This window comes from Struthio camelus, chromosome 4, assembly GCF_040807025.1.
Source record: "Struthio camelus isolate bStrCam1 chromosome 4, bStrCam1.hap1, whole genome shotgun sequence".
Lineage (NCBI taxonomy): Eukaryota > Metazoa > Chordata > Aves > Struthioniformes > Struthionidae > Struthio > Struthio camelus.
The window spans coordinates 58,550,010-58,569,637 of NC_090945.1; the positions used below are offsets into that span (position 1 = coordinate 58,550,010).

The 19,628-nt window shown below is 37.1% G+C and overlaps 1 protein-coding gene across 5 annotated transcripts in view; it reads left to right on the top strand.

Annotated features, from left to right (window-relative positions):
- The window catches only part of CORIN (corin, serine peptidase), a 159,417-nt gene that overhangs the window by 23,932 nt on the left and 115,857 nt on the right, over positions 1-19,628 (top strand). For 4 of the 5 annotated variants that reach the window (XM_068942966.1, XM_068942970.1, XM_068942967.1 and 1 more), the window contains exon 3: positions 4,437-4,889. In XM_068942966.1, the coding sequence (XP_068799067.1) occupies positions 4,437-4,889 (453 nt within the window). The remainder of the gene's footprint in view (positions 1-4,436; positions 4,890-19,628) is intronic. The other variant, XM_068942969.1, reaches the window with a different exon arrangement.

Consider the following 19,628-nt stretch of genomic DNA (forward strand, 5'->3'; position numbering starts at 1 on the left):
ACATAAAATGTGCATTCTGCATTTTATATGCTATGTGTTATATGGCTGTTAGAAGGCATTGATAAGAATCTTGAGATGAGAACTAATTTATTTCATAAGAAAAGTGTGATGCTTTAAATCAATACTTTATTAATCTATTTTGTAATTGAAATAGTTCCTTCAGGGTTTTTGATGCTGTTAAAAAAAAAAAAAATCTCCAGTAAGCTAAATATAAAATTGAAGATATGGTGTAGTATTTTAGAGGAGAAAGGACTAGATCCAAATAAAATATGAGCCTAACTCAGAGAGTGTAATGTATAGCCAGGAATCATGTGCTCGAATGTCCTATTTTGTGCCCTGGAAGGATGAGAGGATGTGAGAACAAGGTGGCTCAGGAAGATCATCCAAAAACCTCACATATTAAATGGAAGTAAAGCTGTCACCTGGAGTTAGCCAATAGAGAATACCAAGCAGAAGTGTACGCCTGCCTACCTTCCTCAAGAGCATATGGACTAGAGTCCAGGCAAATGCATGCACTCCATTGGGACACAGAGTCTAGAGACCTTTCCTGATACTATCCAAGAGCATTCTTTAAAAGAGTACAGTAAAACTCATTCTTTTAAAGCCACTCTAATGCTGAGAGTGCTCGACTTAATACGTGACAGTCAATTGCTGGAGCACTGATCTAGGAGGTGGAAAAACTGGATTCTTTAAACTTCTCCAGTCTTAAGCAGCTGTTTGGAAACCTGCAAGGATAAGGTAAAACTTAAATACAAAGATTTGGAAGTACGGAAATACAAAAGTTACATGTACCCAGGCACCATAGACCTCCCTCCCAGTAATATCAAATTTCTGCTCCCCATCCTCCCCTTGCTCTTTGTAAAGCTTATTATTTTAGGGGCAAGAACTGTTAAAAATAAATTTAATAATACTCACTGTTAGCTAAAGTATAATTGGGAAGGCCATTTTTCTAATAAGAGGTTCATTATGTAGTACACCTGTCAGGAGGAGAAGGGAGTTGTTATCACCAGGAAACTATGAAAATAGAACAAAAGAGTTATTGTTGTAAAGGTGGGGTGAACAAACAAGCAAGCATTTGGGTAACTCAGTAGAAGTAAGTGATCTTATGGGTAATAATAGACATAGCTATTATAATTTTAGATAGAGAACAAAAAAAGGGAGGGAAGAATAGAATCAAATGGGTAACTGCAGTGTTTATTGGTCCACTGTATTAAACCAGAAGTTCAACTTTTTAAAAAGTTTTTATCTGACTTGCAGTGTATTGCCTAGTATTCTGCTGAGAAATACATAGATAAAATTAGAGTAAATATTGTTATCTAAAATCATTATTCATAGCTCTTTGGGGCTGACATTTTCCAGGCTTTTTCCTATTTTTGTGATGAGTGGAAGAGAAAAGAAGAGCCTAGGGAGGAGGAGAGAGAATGTGAACAAAATCCCCTCAGCTGTTCTTGAGTTACAGGAAAGAATCATGCACATCTCCAAAGGAGGAAAAGAAGTTCATTTTAATTAAAAAAAAAAATAAAAGCTACAGAAACAGTTACTGAAGCTTGAAATTTGAAACAAAGTAGGTTTCTCAATCATAGAGGTTCAAATTTTGATTTGGAAAAAAAGAAAGCACTCAAGTAATGCAACATACAAGTGAGCACAGTTTCTGAGCATGCTTCCTAAGGATTTAGCAAATCATATTACTACTGTCCCCATTTATAAAATCAAAGCCCATTCATTCTTCCTGTTTGGGCTGACTAGGGGACTTAAGCAAAGAAAAACTGCTGCCAAAATAACTTGCAGATGGGAGACTTTCAGTTGCTTCTGTAAAATGCACATAGTAAACTCCTAAATCCCCAATGAATTATGAACATTCACTGGTATAAAAACAGAAACCATCATATGCATAAATATAAAGCTCCCTTAGGTTCTTCCAAAGGAAGTTAGAGTCAAAGACTTACTCACTATCAGGGATACCGAAACCAGAATAACCCAATCTGGATAGATGAAGCTATAGCATATCCCAAACAGTAGCTGTTTCAATGAACTTCACTGTATTTCAGGAACCTTACAAGTTTTTCTTCTTAATTCCAGTCCAAGGTTCATCAGTAGAAAATGAAACACTAAGAATCTCTCTTCTCAGCTCATCTGGTTCCTTTTTCTTCTTACCTCTAAAACCTCCTAATCCAAGATTACTCCAGACTGCAAGTTTAGGTCTTGTGGCATTGTTGGTTATTTGTAGCCTTGATTAAAAAAAAGATTCCTTCCTGTCCAGTCCTTCAGTTGCAGCACAGGTGATCTGATTTAACCTGGCCACAACACAGGTGAAGGGGGTGAGAAGTGGGATTCTATAACAGCAGGGGGAAGGGGCTGAGGATACCCAAGCAGTTGTGGGTCGTGTGTGGCACCTGGGATTAAAAGAGTAGAGAGGGGACCTGGAGTGATAGAGAGTGAACAGTGTCTGACTGAAATGTGATCACTATTTTGGTAAATGCAATAACTAAACTGAAAATGAAGACCAGGAGATGTGGCAGTGGGGGTTGCACAGACTTAAGAGTCATCTGCACCAATGAGCCGATGAAAGAACAAATCGGTAGGAAAGCCTGTGAAGAAACAGTCAAAAAAATTAAAATTTAAAATTAAAAAGTGAAAAAACAATCAGAGTGGAAAGGCTGAATCTGAATGACTTTCCTCAGGTTCACAAGTTTTGTAGAGAATGAATTGAGATGAATTCTTGCTAGTACACTTCAGATGTGACCATCTTTTTGGCTTGAAGGCCTGTAGCTAGCAGTAAGAATGACAGAGAAGAAAAGGAACTGACAGGAAAAGCAGAAAGCTTTCTTGTTTTGATATAGAGCCCAGCTTGGGGAAGCCATATTTGAGACTTTCTGTTTGGATATTGGCTAAGAAAAGCTGTTTTATTTGTGTTCCATCCTTAAATGGGAAAATATTTTTCACCCCTGTATTTTTACTTTATTGTCTTTAAGCAATTAATGTGAGAGGAATGCTTAACAATCACTGATAGGAGTAGAATCCTGTCATGTTCTAGCAATGTTGCACAGCTTTTAGAATCTTTTTTCTTACGTATATGTGTGCAGTATTTTAAATGAGGGAAGTTCATAACAAAAAACCTGTGATTTGTGTTAACAAGATAGCTGTTGTTGAAGTAATAATACCTGAATAGCAAAAGTGACTCTACAGATAAGATTATTTTCACAGAATATTTGTTTCTGGGTATGTTGAACTTGGATAAAAGACAGTAAGGAAAGTTATTAAAACTACAAATTGTTACCAAGGTATTTAAGAACAGCTGGTGAGAATTTTATGTTTTAAAGGGCTCCTTTTAATTATTTGTAACTAAATCTAGCTGAACTGGGTATATTACAATTGCTAAACTGTTTTAAATGACTAACTGCTGGCAAAAATTGCTTTTGCTATTTGTCAAATATTTCTTACGTCACAGTACAAAGCAGTGCTTCTCTTATAGCATTACATACTTCTCTGATATATTTGGTAAAAAAGAATGTCTGTAATTTTTATTACACATAATTTTTGTGTGCTATATATAATTGAGATGCCTCCTTTATTATTTAGATTAGCTAAATACTTCTGTAACAGCCACAAGTAAAAAGTAGATTATCTTACAATTTAGTCTGTATTTCCTGATGCTTATGGGATGGATATCCTTAGTGTTATGCAGCTGCTTTGATTTGTGAACTAAAAATATTTTGCAACTGTTTCAACATACAACTAAGCGAAGTCTCTGTGTTGGTCTATGGTATAATAAACCAACAAAAAATTAAATATTGCAATTACCTAAAATATTTGATATAGCTATATATTTAAAAACCAGTATTAGAGAAGGATGGCAAAGAACAAAATCTATATTCAGCAGTCATAGTTAAATTACATAATCCTGTACAGAGAAAACAATACCTTTCTCCATTTTAAATGCTGGTGAATGTAAAATATTTTGGCTCCAGTGAAGCTCCAAAATAGCTTTCTAAAGATGGTGGTACTATTTGATGCGACTCTTTACAAGTAAAGATGTGATAAAAAGAAAATTATTGCTAATCTTTTTAACATAATGGTAGAACAAATACATGTTGGAGTTCCCCCTTAATTACGTGTAATTGTTATGAATTCGTAAGACTTCAGTGACCTACTATGAGTAAGATTAAAATATTTTTAGTTCATGGAAGCATTTATTTGTGTTGGAAAATGGCTTTTTAGTATATTTAGCCATTTATCCTACAGCAGTCACACCTATTGTTTGGTTGTGCTTCTGTTATTCTGTTGCTATAAGAAATTCTTTAATCTTATTTAACTGTAAATTTGAAATAAAAATTACTTTTTTTTGTCTATGCTATTGTACTTAGTATTAGCCTTCCAAAGCAAATTGTTCTTTCAGGGTGATGGTAATTTTCGTGCTTTTTTTCCCTCTCTTCCAGGGGTGCTAGAAAAAACATGCTCTTATTCAAACGGAAGTGAGGTCTTCACAGTTACTGGTGAAATTGAAACATCTGACATTCCTTTTCCAAACATGGCTGAAAATAGTTCCAAGGTTGATCCCGCAGGGGATCTCAGTGCGTACATCCCCTCCTGGACCACTACACCTTTATCTCACATTGACCAAATAAATAAGAACTCAAATATATTTAGAGGTGCTTTCAAGGAAAATTCATTTAATCCTCCAACTCAAGGCTCACTGCTCAATCCTGATTCTACAGATGATGCTGTTTTGGCAGAAGTCCCTGAAGACAGCACCCAGCTGTTTGCTACTGCAAAAGAGGAGACTGTGTGGTCCGCGGATGTATCCTTTAACATCACAGAGAGGATGGTGACTCTGCCTGTATTAAGTCCTACCCGTCCATCTGTGTCAAAAAAAATGAATCAGAAAAAAAGTAAGTTTATATTTTATTTGGCTCCATAATTATGACTTAAAAAGTACAGAACGTACTGTTGGTCTAGCTCCCAAACCAATGAGTTCTGAGAAATAAGAGCTCCTTTTAGATAATTTATTTTATCATGCATATTCCGTGTTGTAAGCAGTCAGTTCATTATCAAAACATCTGATCAACCCTGTTGAAGAAGATGTAGAAATTTCTTTCAAGGATGAAAGCTTGCAATACATTCTTCAATTGGTTATAATCATGTATGCTTACCAAGACTGAAAATGAGTTATTGCAGGCTGCTTTTGGTTTATATATTGAATTTTCTACATTTTGTTAAAGTTATATATAAGGTAAGTACCTTCCTGAACTGGGAACATAATTACAGTTTCAACTTTTTATATATTAGTGGACAAATTCTTCTCTAACATGAAGCTGTTTCTCTATGCAGCAATACAATTGACATTTGTGTTACTGTTCGACAGTGACGTTTGTGAGGACTGTAATAAAAACATCAAGAAAGAATAACAACAAAACTGATAAAATATCTGTAATCAGTTTTTTGTCTGATTGCAATAGCAGGTGCATTTCATTGGTACCATGGTCATTTTATGGATATATCATGTTATTGGTAGTGAAAGGTTCCTTGATGTTGTTTTGGTAACAAATGAAACACTAGGGTACTATATTGAAATAAGTTTATTCTTCTTTAACTGCATATCATTCTTTTGTTAATGATCTCATCAGAGCACAAAGCAACACTTTTTCCAAGTCTTAGAGCGGCCTGACAAAGATGAAAGGGGACAACCCATGATCTAAAAGTGGCAGACTCTATAGAGATTTTATAGAGATTTCAAATATATATTTAATAAAATGAGAATGACAGGATGGTGGCTGACAGTAGTGATCCTATCTGAAAGGCCACTGAATTATATGTTATTTTCAGGAAAATGTCTATGTACATTCCTCTACTGGATTCTGTGCTTCGTTAAGCTGTAAGACCTGATATTACTTATCTGAACTATCTAATGAATGTACTGTTCACGTCAGAATGATCAGACTGAAGTCATATCAGAAATTGTTTGCTCTGCTGTTTTCTTCTGAAAGTTTTCCTTTCATGGGTTTGTCGGTCCTCTCTCCCTTCCCCTACCTTATCATCAAACATGCAGATAAAACTTGGGAAATGGAGAAACTTCTCTGTATGCCATTTTCTTGTTCTTTCCAAAGTGAAGTAAAAGTAGGGAAAACCGTTGAGTAAGACTCTCTTTCTTTCTTTTTTTTTTCTTTTTTTTTTTTTTTAAAGCCCTAGTACATGGAATAGATTCCTTTTGAGGAACATTTCAGTGAAAAATTATTTTCTCACTCACAAATTAGCCTTGAAAAATGATAACTTAATGTGAATCGATGATTTGTCAATTTTTGTTCTTTCAGTCTGTTGGACTGTGGTTATTCCACAGGTCATCTGAAGGGTTCAGTTTTTTTGTAAGTCTATGTAAGAAAAATGTTTAGCAAACAGAACCTCTCTCTTGTTTTCTTCCCCCTAGACTGAAAACACATGTGTGAAAATGCATATTTGTATCCTATGGTGATTCATTTATTTACCTTTTTTGGAAACTTGATTAATTATCACTGCACTGAGGAATAGCATAGAAGCATAGTAGGCTATATTACAGATACTTCCAACCTATATCATTGTTTATAATTATGACAGTGAAAGACATCTTGAAGTTAGCCTGCTAATGAACACAGGGCAAAATTGTAAAACAATATGTTGCCTCTTTTTCTCAACTCGAGCTTCCTTAAAATGTGTTGTGGGGTCTAACTAGCTGTTCCTCTTCTGGAAGATGGTGTCTTTGCATTGCAGTCTAAGTAACTGGATAGAACCAGTAACCATATAGATATTAAGAGTAAGATATAGTGTTAAAACATAAGACTATCTGTTTATATGTGTTTGTATTTAACTGCCTAATCATCATATTTGAGATATATGGAATTCCAGGAAATATAGATTAAATGGTGCAAAACTTTCCTTATCAAGACAGAATGAACTATTGTGGATGCACATTTTAGAGATGGGTATAATGTGTACCTGTGTGTATGGGAGGTATTCATGGATATCTTCCCCTCTTTGGAAGTTGATGCAGTGACAGTGCTACAGTGGCTCAGGACAACCTTATGACTGGATTTCTGAACATTCAAACATTTGGCTTTTGGTAGAGTACAGAAAAGCACTTGTAGTTCGTGAAGGGATTTGTAAGCTCATGCTCTATTTCAGTAAGTGCGGTCCGTTCTAAAACAGCAGCATGACTGTAGCTAGCATAAACCATATATGTTCAGTAGACACGATTATTTGGGATTCTACTGTGGAGCTGTGATTTCTTCTGTGCTAGAAAAAAAGGACAAAACTTTTTTCAAAGAAAAATTCTAAATGCCATGTATTTCTTAAAAACAAAAACAACTCCCCAACAAACAAACAAACAGTTATATTTCTTTAAGTTACCCACCCCACCCCCAACCAGGATCTAGTAGTGCACACCGGGTCTACTATTAATTAATAATCTCTCAGTTTTTAATGGTACTTTTCCCTGTTCAAGTGTTTTGTTTATTTGTTTTAGAATGGAAATTTTCTTAATTCTGTGTTTGTGTGTGTGTGTGTGTGTTAAGGTATTTTGAGGATTCAAAAGAATTTAGTCTCAGAATAACTATGCGTTCCCATAGCTGTCCAAAGCATGGAGATGACGAATATACAGGGCTTGTCGCTATCGCACTCTTATCCAGGTCTTTGCAAATTAACTCCTCATACTTGCCATAGGTCTCTTCTTTGATCACTCCTTTTCCGCTAAACTTATTTTCCTGAAGAACTCTAAGGTAATAGAGGACATGGTTTGATGTCTTATGCAGCTCCACAAGAGTTCTTGTGCATTCTGTTGTGAAGGGGGATGGGAAAAAACTGGGAGCAGAGAAATAAACAAACTTTGGCATAGTGAGGCTGGAATAGTCTTTTGGAGTAAAAACGATTTTGGGGGGAAAAAATAAAACTGACTACCTAAGAACAATGGTAGTGAATTAAATCAAGTCTCTCTTGCTTAGCGTCTGGATCCCACTGTGACTATTAACAGATGCCTAGAGAAGAACAGAATAGGGCTACCATACTGAGACACTTCCACATTATATGGTAGCAGCTTCCAGGGATCCATAGTGAGTCTTGATGAGTGTTCTCCCATGAATTTATGTAATCATTTCTGAACTCATGTAAAATGGAGATTTGAGTTTCTTAGGCACATCTCATAAGGGAATTCAACTCCAAATGAAGTGTGAGGCTGAAGTTTCATGACCATTAGTCCTGGATCCGTGCACTATTTGATCATCCATCAATACAAATTTCATCTGATTCAAATGTGGGCACGTGAATGCATTTCTGTCTATTTAGTAAGAGTGCATAACTTGGACATTATGCAGTTTTTATGTTGGATGTTAAAAGACAAATGATATCTCATACAACTTAAACTGCCAGTACAAAATCAACCAGTCCAAATTTTCTGAATGCATTTGAACTTACAGTTATGTGGCTGTAACATTTTTAGTGCAGTGTTGGTATCCTTAGCACTGGATTTGCTTTATTGTTAAATCACAGTATCAACAGAAGACATTGAGAACACATTAGTAAGAGGAATAATAAACATTGTGACTGTGTGTTATTCACTCAAGGCTTCAAAATAAATAAGACATTGCTGAGTTACTAACTGAAGAGGAATGAAATTTGGCATATATGGCACACATTTTTTTTTTTTTAAATATCCTTGATATGAAAGGAGGTTCTTTGATAGAAACTCTAGCGAAGAATAGATTTGGCAGGAAACACATAGACATGACAGAATAAGAAGAGACAAAGAGGCAGACAGAGTGTTAAGTGTTACCATAAAGGGTGCAGAAAGAAGACAGAACATCTCATTTTGCCAGTCTGTAAGTTTAGAAAGACAGTAGTAGAATTAGAGAAGTGAAACAGCAGTCAACCAGAACCAGTGGAGATAGAAATGGCTTAGGTATGAGGAGATACTAAATAGACCATAACTCTTCCTCCTGGAAACCAGATGGCTGAGGAATGAGAGGTTATGGTAGATGTCTATACAATCTTGAGCGGCCTGGAGAAGTTGATCAGGGAACAGTTACTCACTGTTCTTCAGGATATTAAGTGGGTGCCCACTGTTTTTAGGCTGTCAGACCTAAAAAGAAACAAAAGGAGATACTTTAAAATAGGTTAAAAACAAGCAAGAAGAGATACTTCTTCACAGAATGTGAACCTATGTATTGGAGTTCATTGCCGTAGGATGATGTATAGAAGCGTCTGGAGAGCGTCATGATGGGTTGGTCCGTTGGGAGCTTTTAAACTTGTAATCTTTGACTCATAAAGTCTCTAGACTTTAAATTGCAAGAAGTTGTTATTATAGGTGCTTGTTCCTTACTTGCCCTAAATTCTAGTAATCTTTCCTTCATCGTGTGATGCTGACCCCTGAAAAAGGCTAGCTTCTGAGCTAAGTGTATCCTGTGCTTACTCCTCTGTCAGAAAGAAAGTGAAGGAATACATTTTTCCTGTTGAGATTATTTGAGTTCGTGTGAGTTCAGATTTAAATGTGTTGTTTTAAAGGCATGGCCCATGGTCTTAAGTCATTAGGATGGTTCATAGGAGAGTTTCCTGACAGCAAAAACATTAGGAAAGGAGCCTTAAGTGAACTAATACATTCAATAGACTGTATGCATGGAATTTAAAGGTTTGTGCCATATTATTCTGTTCCTCTGTCAATCAGTGCATAATAGAAAAAGAATGATTAAATAGTAATTTATCTTAAAGAACAAAGGATGTTTTCTGAAGATAACTATCTGCAACTTTATCAGTAGTTTTTTCTTTCTGAGACAAAAATAGTCTGCAATTATGCAGCAAAGCGAGAGATTGATCAGGAGGTCTCAAGTGTATTGGATTGAGAGGAATGTTTTCATTTCAAATGAAACGGACTCCCTGTTTTGCAATACTAATGGTTTAGGGAGACAGGAAGAAGGAGAAAGAGAGAGAGAGAGAATCTTCCTAGAAAAACATTCTGTAGACTAGTGGAATATGCACTAAGACCAGAGATATTACTATCTGATTTTGTTTCTTCTGATCACTGATATTCATGTATATATATTTAATAGCGCCTCTTTCTGTGCCAAATACTTCTCTCCTAGCAGACAGTCAAGGTAACAACTGCCATTTCACAAAAAAGTTTTCATGGAAAACCGTTACAGTGTTCTGATCTTGATATGAACAGTAATGTGACAAAGCGCTCTACGTTTTGATCCTCTCTCATACCTTTCTGTGCTTTGCGTCATACCTCAGCACGCATAAAAACTGTGAGGAACAGAGAAAACGAGAACTGCTTCCAGCAGAGCCCCCAAAACTGTAGCTCTTTATGGTGGGCGTGACAGGGCCTGCAGCTTTTGATTGCTGCTGAACAAGGACGGCACCAGCCCCATTCTTCCGGCTGCTGTGCAGCTCCCTTCAGATGCCCGGGCAGAGCCCGGCCCGAATCTCCAGCTGCTGGAGAGTGGTGCCACTGCTGGCCTGTTGCTGCAGCATGGCGAGGGGCACGGGGCCGCCGTGACCCTGGGGCCGGGGCAGAGGCAAAGGGACTGGCTGCAAAGGGCACTCTCGGGCAAGGAGACGCAGACTGGGGGGAGAGAGGAAGGGAACGTGGGCAAAGATATCGTCTGCTTTGGGAGGATGTAAAGTGGCTGTTGCAGAGAAGCAGAGAGACTTACCTCGGTGTGTCAGTGAAAGGTGGCATCATCTGGTGGCAGAAGAGGTGGCCTATGGGGATGTTTCATCCGAGGAGCAGACTGCATGACTTGAGGGTATGCTACGGAGTCAAGGGAGAACTATGGGCCTCTAGATGTTTTACCGGGAGAAGAACTGCGTTAAAGATCAGGGTGGATAGAAATGAGGGACGTGTTTTTCTAGGTGTGGCTTATTCTAAATGTACCTGACAAAGTGCTGGGAACAGTGCGAGTCCCAGATGAACATGGGTTTGGTTCTGCTTCAGCTCCTTGCACTTGCACAAGTGTGCAGGAAGATGAAAAAAACCCACAAACCCCAAGTGGTTGCTTGGGAGAAAAGTGCCTTTGCAAAAGTGAGATACTGAATCAGAGAACTTTTTAAGCAGAATTTCAAGAGTCATAGCATTTATATTTGCTTGTTTGCTTCTTTTACTCTTTTGCTAAATAACATATTCATGTTATGAAAGGACCCTTGAGACTTCATGCACATCTTTGCAGCTGAGCAATTTCATTAACTTGCAGCCCTCTGCTCAGCCTTGAGGCCATCCTAACTCTCCTTATTATCATTTAACTATGTCCAATTTATACATTAAATAAACATTTTTCTCCCTCCCCAGCACTCCTTTCTTTCTTTGGTGTGCTTTTCTACAGAAGCTGCAGTATTGAGTGACTGCATCCTAAATCAGACCACAGGTTTGTATCTGCCTAACTCCTAGTATCTCAAGCAGTGACCTAATAAATCACTTTGTCTTCTAGCTAAGTTTATATTTACTTATGAAGGGAGGTTGGTACAGTACCAGTTGTATTAAAGATAATAACAGCATTTAGGCCCATGGTAGATATTTAGAGATATTTTTGTTTTCAACAAAGGAAGTTCAAAACATTGTTGAAACGTTATTTTCTCCTGATGCAAAAATGGTTTTTGTTTTTCAAATCTTGAAATCATTTACAGAGTGAAAAAACTCCTGTTCAGCCTTTGTGAGTATTCTTGTTTTACAGGTACATGGGCAAAGACACAGAGAGCTAGACTGATTAGCCCAGGTCACCCAGTAGGTCAATATCATTCAAGGGCATGGACAGCAGTCTCTTAAGTCCCGGGCCAGGAGCTTCGTCACTCAACTTTGCTTTTTCATACAAATGCAAACATCAGTAGACTAGTATGGTAGTTATTCATTTTGTTGGTGATTGAATTTATGCTTGAGAATGGTTCCTCTTCCAGCAGTAGCTTTTGTTTTTTTAATCTTACCTATACCTCAAATTTTCCCCCAAATTAAAGGAATGAATCAAAAAGCTGGCCAAATTTTGGGCAATGTGGTCCTCATTAACAAATGCATTTTTCACTAATCAAAATAATCACTAGAGCCATTCAGATTTTCTTATCTTTTAGGAATTTTAAACTAAATTTGCTGTTGAAATGGCAAAGTTAGTGATTTACAAAAAGAAACACATGGAGAATTTCCACTAAATTCAGTAGCAAGAATCTGGTTTTCATCCGTCTCTTATTCCACCATTGCCATTTCGTATGGGTGTGTAGGCACAGTTTGACAAGGGAAAACATTAAGTTTCTGGCAGACAAGATGTATTACCTGGCAGTGTAATACAATGCGTTCTCAGATGTGATTACTCTCTACATATAATATAGAGAATTTTCCTTGCAACTTGTGTTTATGAGGAAGAAAAAACTCTACTAGCTTTTAACACCTGGTGCATTGCTCCTCTCAGGCAACTGGCAGTTTAGCAAAAACTTCAAAGACTTGTGTGAGAATTGTAATGAGGATGCCAACACCTACATACGTCTGCCTCCAGCTGAGCTTGTGCCTTTAATTCTCTACTTTAAATTCATGGCACGTTATTGCAGCTATTTTGTTGGAGGATGATCATCTACCCAAGTACGCTTCGGTGAAACATTTCTTTATGTAGTAAAGAGAGCAGTAAAGAGTAATAATGACAGACCTCACATGTCTTTTTGAATTAATGTTATAAGCAGTAGTAGAAATAACTGTTACATGCCCCCTTGCAATTCCATTTTCACTTCTTTATGTATCTTTGCTCTTCAGCTTTTCAGCACGTTGCTTTAATTTAGTGTGGGGGACTTTATTTCCAGTGTTTAAACCACACGTGTGTGTTTCAAGAGTTATGGATGTCCATACTTCAGATGTGAAGAGCAGAAGTCGTTTCAGCTTTACACCTTTTAAACAGTTTAAACAGATGTTTGTTGTCAAAGTTGAACTATGAACTGACCAAGAGGCTATGCAAGAGGTCGTATGCCCAGCCTGCCATGAAACTTCCAAGGATGGGAACAATGAACACAAGGGGTATCTTAAGATAATTGGCTGAGAATTGCAGCCACTGACTTCATTTTCAGACCTATCAGCTTAACTTACTCCAAAACTGTGTTTAAAATCAATTATGTGGTTATTTCAACAAAGCGATGTTGTTGATATGTATTCTGTTCTATTTTGTTGGTTGTTGATCACTTAGTTTCAAAAGATATACCTTACCTCAGGTAGCTTTGTGTAATTTAATTTTTGATTGAAGTTGACCTGCTTTATGCTTCTGCATCATCTCTTTCGGATTATATAAGATAGATTGCAGCCAGATGTGGATATAGACCTATCATTAATACAGAATGATAGGATCTAGGTTATTGTTAAAAAAGATGGAAGGTCAAAGCATTGATACAACAGACTGATTTGCAGTCACTGTTGCCTTCTGCAATAATGTGAAACCCAAGAACAACAGAATGAGCAACATGATTTTAAATGATGATGGGGATGAGAATTCAAAAAAGTGATAAATTGACCACTACAGTTAAAGATTAATTTAGCAAAACTGAGTTTATTACACATTTGTCATTTAATTTTTACTGATCCGTAGACAAAATCTGCTTGTCTTGCCTTTATTGTGAGTGATAATTTTAAAAATGACCTAGTGATGCTCTCTAATGAAATAAAAAGCTGGAAGTTCAGACTGGACATTAGGAAAAACTTCATCACCAGAAAGGTAGTGCAGCAGTGGAACCCATTACCCACAGAGGCTGTGGGTTTCTGAGACTCAGACAGCCAAAGCCATGGCTGACCCAGTCTAGTGCTGGTGACAATCTCGCTTTGAGCAGCAGGTTGGCTAGAGGCCTCCAGAGGACTATTTCAAAATCACTATTTGAGATAATTTTGCCCTAATTTTATGGGGAAACTTGTGGTTGCTCGTTATGTAACTAACATAGGCAAGCAAACAAAGATCTGTAAAAAGCAAGGTTGAGGGATACTGTCTGCATTCATGAGTGGAATTACATGAAAGAAATAAACAGACTTCTCATTCTGGGAAGAGCAATTGAAGTATGAGGAGTTAATGATCTCAGTTTGCACAGGCAGTTTTCAGGCCTCATGTTTATAAGGTTTAAATGCCACCTGAACTGGTATGCAGTTATAGGAAACATCATCATAATTATGTTAAGCTCTTAGACACCTGTGTATTAAACTATTCCTTTTATGCAAAAAAACAAGGTATTTTTTGACTTATGATGCCTGTAAATGTTTGTAATTATTCTTCTTAGTTTACACAACAATCAAATACTTAATATAACCGGAACTCTAAGGAATCACTCCTTTGATGCACATAGCTAAGCTCATCAGTGAACGAAAGTGTTCAGACCCTAGTGGTAGAAACACAGTTAGTCTGTCCCTGGATATTTTTAAAATACGACCCTCAAAAGTAAAATCTAGTGATATAGATGGGACAGTCAGTAGCAGCTGCTCAGAATAAAGGAAGGGCCCAAAAAGTCATATATCATGCTCTGCAACAAGTACTTTGCCAGGTGTGCTATCAAATTCAAATCTAGGCTGTAGTGACAATGGCTAGGTACTCCCTAGTGAAACAATCACATATGCTGAAAAGCATAGCTGTGGAAATTTTCCACAGGGAAAATAGTCACTTGTATACTTCTAGTATACTGTATAGTATAGTTCTGTAGTTATTTCTACAGGGAAAATTTCTAACTTATTGAAACACATTTGTAAAGTCAGTAGTTTGTTGGACTGGTCAGTTCTTAGCTAGTCAGGGCTTTATAGATCAACACCAGGATCTTATGCTCCACCTGGAAATCTGCAAACAGGAAACTACAGTTTGTAAAGCATAGGTTTCACTTGCTTGCAGTGTGCTATTTACTAAGTGTGCTGCTGTATTCTGCTCTTAGTTTCTGAACAGATTTTAGAGGGAGGCTTAGGTAGGGTTTGCTATACTAGTGTTGTCCAAAAGTGAGGTGGGCATAAATTATCACTGAGATCTGCTTGGAAAAGGTGGTCATAATGTCTTACAGAACAGATCAGAAGAGTAATCTGGCTATTCTAGAAAGGTGGTTAACTAGAGACAACTGGGACAGCTCAGGCACAGTCTGTTCATAGCCGGTCCTATTCATAGCCTGCTGAGTACCTCAACTGTCGTGCATCTTTTACAAAGCACTATTTAATTGTTTTGAATGTAACAGTATTAGCACATAATTAAGTGGTGTCAGTCAAGCCAACATTCATTTTCCCTTATTGAAAACACATTTGTAAAGTCATGCACATCTTTCGAAACAATACGAAAATGCAGTCCAACCTAATGTGCTATGGAAAATTCTCTCTAAAGAGATATCAAATCCTAAAATTAATTTCATTTTGTGCTTTTTGTTTTTAATGGTAGGTTATTAGAAATATGTCTCCAGTTTCTCTAAAGAATCCTATAATTAGGAAATGACTAATCCAAATACCAGAACTGGAATATAGGCCAACTCACGTCTAATGGGTGTGGGAAGGTATTCAGCCTCACCTACGGCTTAACAAACTACCTGCTTACAGCTGTACCTGCCTGAGAGATTATAGAAGCAAGTATATGCCTCAGTTGAGAAGGGGAGTGGCTGAAAGTACCTTGGTGAAAGACGTGGGGCTCTGAAAATGAGTTTGACTAGGGGAGAGCCTGGTCTTCTACAGTCTTCTCTGATCAGGAGAATAGCTGAATTAGGATTTATGACAGCATTAAGCTCTGAAGAAAATGTATCTGGGGCAAACTGGAGTGGTATTCCACAGCTTCCTCCATTTGGTAGCCTGTTACAGATCACCTTTAAAAACATTTTAGGATAAGAATCCGGCTCTGATCTAAAATACAGGTTGTATGTTGCTAATGGCTAATCCCTTCTCTCTGACCCGGGAGATAACAAATTGTTTTTCTCTCTATACTGTAGGGGGTCAGTGCCCTTATCACCTCTCCCTTTGGTACCTGTAGAGTGCAAGGGGGAATTGACAATCACTTGTTACTTTCAAATTATGTAATTTATTAGCTGATCTAAATGAAATGCAGAGCGGTTGTTTTCAGCTAGTCTTGGACAAGTTGATATGGGCCTACTGGTGAATGGGGCAGGGACCCTGGGTGACAAGGGATACAGAAAAGGCAGAGGTACTGAATGTCTTTTTCATCTCAGTCTTTACCCAGCCTCCTGGAATCCCAGGCCCTGAAGACCAAATCAGGGAGAAAGTCTGCAGAAAGGAAGGCTATCTCTTGGTGGAGGAGGATTGGGTTAGGTACCACTTAAGCAAACTGGACATACACAAGTTCATGGGCCCTGATGGGATACATCTGTGAGTGCTCAGGGAGCTGGCTGATGTCATTGCAAGGCCACTCTCCATCATCTTTGATTCAAAATAGGATTATGACTGTGCTACTTGCTAGGTGTTTAATTTTGATTTTAGCTGTTCTAGAATAACAAAGGTTCCTTCAGGTGAAGTCCGACTGGATGTTACAATACTTGTGGAAAACTATTTTTCTTTGAGTCATCTTAAGCGTTTTGAAAATCAAATTTCAAAGAAAAATATTTTGAATGACAAACTGAAATTAACTATAACTTAAGCCAAGAAAAGATATGCTGAACAAGCTCATTGAGCTTGACTTTAATTTTAATTTTCATAGGCAATCAGCAACATAAAGTATACTTTATCAGTGTTGGCTGTGGCATTTTGGCATTCTAAATAGAGTCCTACCCAACACAATTATTCAGTAACCCAAACTTATATACAAGTAGGCAAATAGAGTCGTCTTTTGGCAGTTTACAGAGAAGTTATCTCATTCTGAGCAAAAGATCTCACATACCTTCTAGGGCTGGGATGCCTTTAAATGGTGAACATGCTTTCAGAATATAAATAGGATGACTCATCTTATGTCCCTTTGCTACACTTTTACATTATACACATTAAAGCTTTGTTACGCTTCAGCACAGGTGTGAGAAATTCATGTTACCCACCAGTGACACAAAATCTTCAAAAACAACTCACTTAGCACCTTTTAGCATCTTTAGATAAATTCTGGGTAACCTCTAGTTATAAATGTTAATACCATTCAACATAGGGGATCTCATAACATAAACTCCTTTTATTCTTAAAGTAGATATTTGTTGTAACAGGAGAATATATATAACTTACCAGTGGAAAGACCTTATTTCAAAGCATTGAAAGAGTATTCCTTTTTTGGGACTTCTAACGTGTTTTAAAGCAAAAACAGTTTCCTAAAATTGACATGAATTTGCAAAATCTTTTGACTGGACCTCCCTTATTAATATGAATGGGGTCTGCTGGTGCTTAGTAGTCCTGAAAGAAGAGGCTACTTATCCCGCAGCCTACCTTTTTGTCCCCACATGCAGTGTGTGTGTGTATGTAGTACTAAAGATTTTTAGGTAGTTTCTTATCTGGAACTTGAGCAGAGTGCTAAAGTTAGGAATTCCCTTAAGTACCCCTAGTCTGCCAGAGAGCTTCTCTGCAACCTTTTCCAAACTTGTGACCTCTGATTTGATACATCCAATTTGTGCTTTCTTGAATTAATGCACTTCTCATTAGATATAGTTTTAATTTAAGCCTTTGTGCACTGTGGATGTTCGGTGCTGTTGAAAGCTGAATGTCTTGTTTTGGACATCCAGTAGAGGAGATTAAATCTTTCAATACAGCAGCCTCAGCTATTCAGTTTAGTGTTTCAAATTATATTGGAGAATAAAATTATGAACACTCTTTATATTGGTAATGTTTACATTAACATATAACTTTGAACTAGTTATAGTTGCAAATGTTATCCTGTCATTCAAGGAAATTTAATTTTGGAAAGATGACTAGTTACACTGGTTACAATAACTATTTAGTATGTTATTTGGATAAAAATACACCTGTAATATATGTATTCTAAGTGTTTCAGCGTTCTATGAGGGACAAAATGGAACTGAGTAGTAACTGACAATAACAGTATAACAGTTCTTTAGGCCTAAGGTAACAATGCAAAGAATAACTGATTACGATCTATTTTTAAATAGATGCAAGTGATTTGTATCTGAATAGCTTACACACTGACGAGCGTTGTTAAAAATCTCATATAAACAACTTTTAAAAATCTTATTTAAGCCATAAGCTTTAAGTGCAGAAAGGTTGGACAAAACCCAAGTAAAAGAAAATAACAAAGAAAAACAACCAAAGTGGGACATGTTGAAAGATAGATTGTATATGTGCTGATTATAATTACTGATTGTTATGACCAGTGGAAGGGAGACAGTGTATAAACAAGGACATGCAGATTGTATCTGAAAATAAGAGATGTATTGACAATACAAGACAACCGTTGAAATTGCAGGATGAAGTTGACATTATAATACAGAGTGTAAAGGCAAGGTAAAGATGGAAAATGAAAGGAAACATAATTACATAGGAAGTCAAGTTATATAAAGAATAATTTCCACTGGGTCCAGAACAAGAGAGATTCTGGGAAGGAGACAGCAGGGGTCTCCAACAGATGGCGAGAATCATGCAGACACAGAAGAGCTTGACATTGTTGAAGAAATGAAATGCATTCTTTGTCTCACCATTTACAATGGCAAATGTAGGACAGATGTCTGAAAGACGAGCATTTTCGGTGGTCTTGAAAGGGGAAATGCTAGGAGAAACCAGGATCTCACGAGAAAAAGGAAAAAAAAAAATTGATCTTTAAACCGGATGATTTAAAAACAAAAATAAGTGAACTGGTTCCAACCTGAAAGTATGAAGAAAATTGTGACTGACTTTGACTGGCATATTTTGAGCAGTAATGGTCAGATATCTGTGAAGTTTCTTTACCACTTTCAAACTGCTGTACAAAATGTGTCTGTGTAAGCCCTTATCCTGGCAGAAACAGCTGTAGAGAAAGCCACAGAGTACTTTTTGGATGTAGTGAGAGCTCTATACTTTTTCTCTGTAGTGAGAGTGGTACAAAATGATACAGAGATGTTGATTAGACTTGAAAAGAAACAAAAACTTAAGATTTTTCCCTTTTTAAAGTACTTTTCTTCCACAGCTTCAGCTTGATTTTTTGTCCATACTATGTCTTCTTCCAGTTCATGCTCCTGTATACTGTGTAGCCTAGCATAGAGACTCATCAGGATTTTGTTCTGTTGCAGGGATTCTCCAAAGGAGTTAATTTTGTTACTGCATCTTTCACATGTTCCTCTCTTCTGTGCTTCTGTCTAGCTTTCCTTACAGAAAGATGGCCTAAAAATTCCCTTTCTTTGGGCTTTCTATCCCAACTTCACTGGACTTTTCCACATGAGTCTGAGTCCAATGCAAGATATATCTCCATATCTAGTTGGTCTGCCTCATTAGCGTGGGGTTTATTTTTCTCAGCACGGGCACCTTGATGCAGTGAGAATCAAATGAAAATTATCCAAAGGTGACATGTCTAAGTGGGATCTGAGTTAGCTAAAATAAAAGTTTAAAAAGAGGACAGCAATGCACGAGTCAAAACTAATCTGCTTTATAGAAGTGTTTCAGTATTGTTAATTACTCTTTCATGTTCTTGAATTTGGAAAGAAAGACAATATTTTTGCTGGACCAACTGAAAAAGCTGGGAAAAAGACAAGTTTTAGTGAGCATAATCCTCTCATTAAATCACATAAGGAGTAGCAAA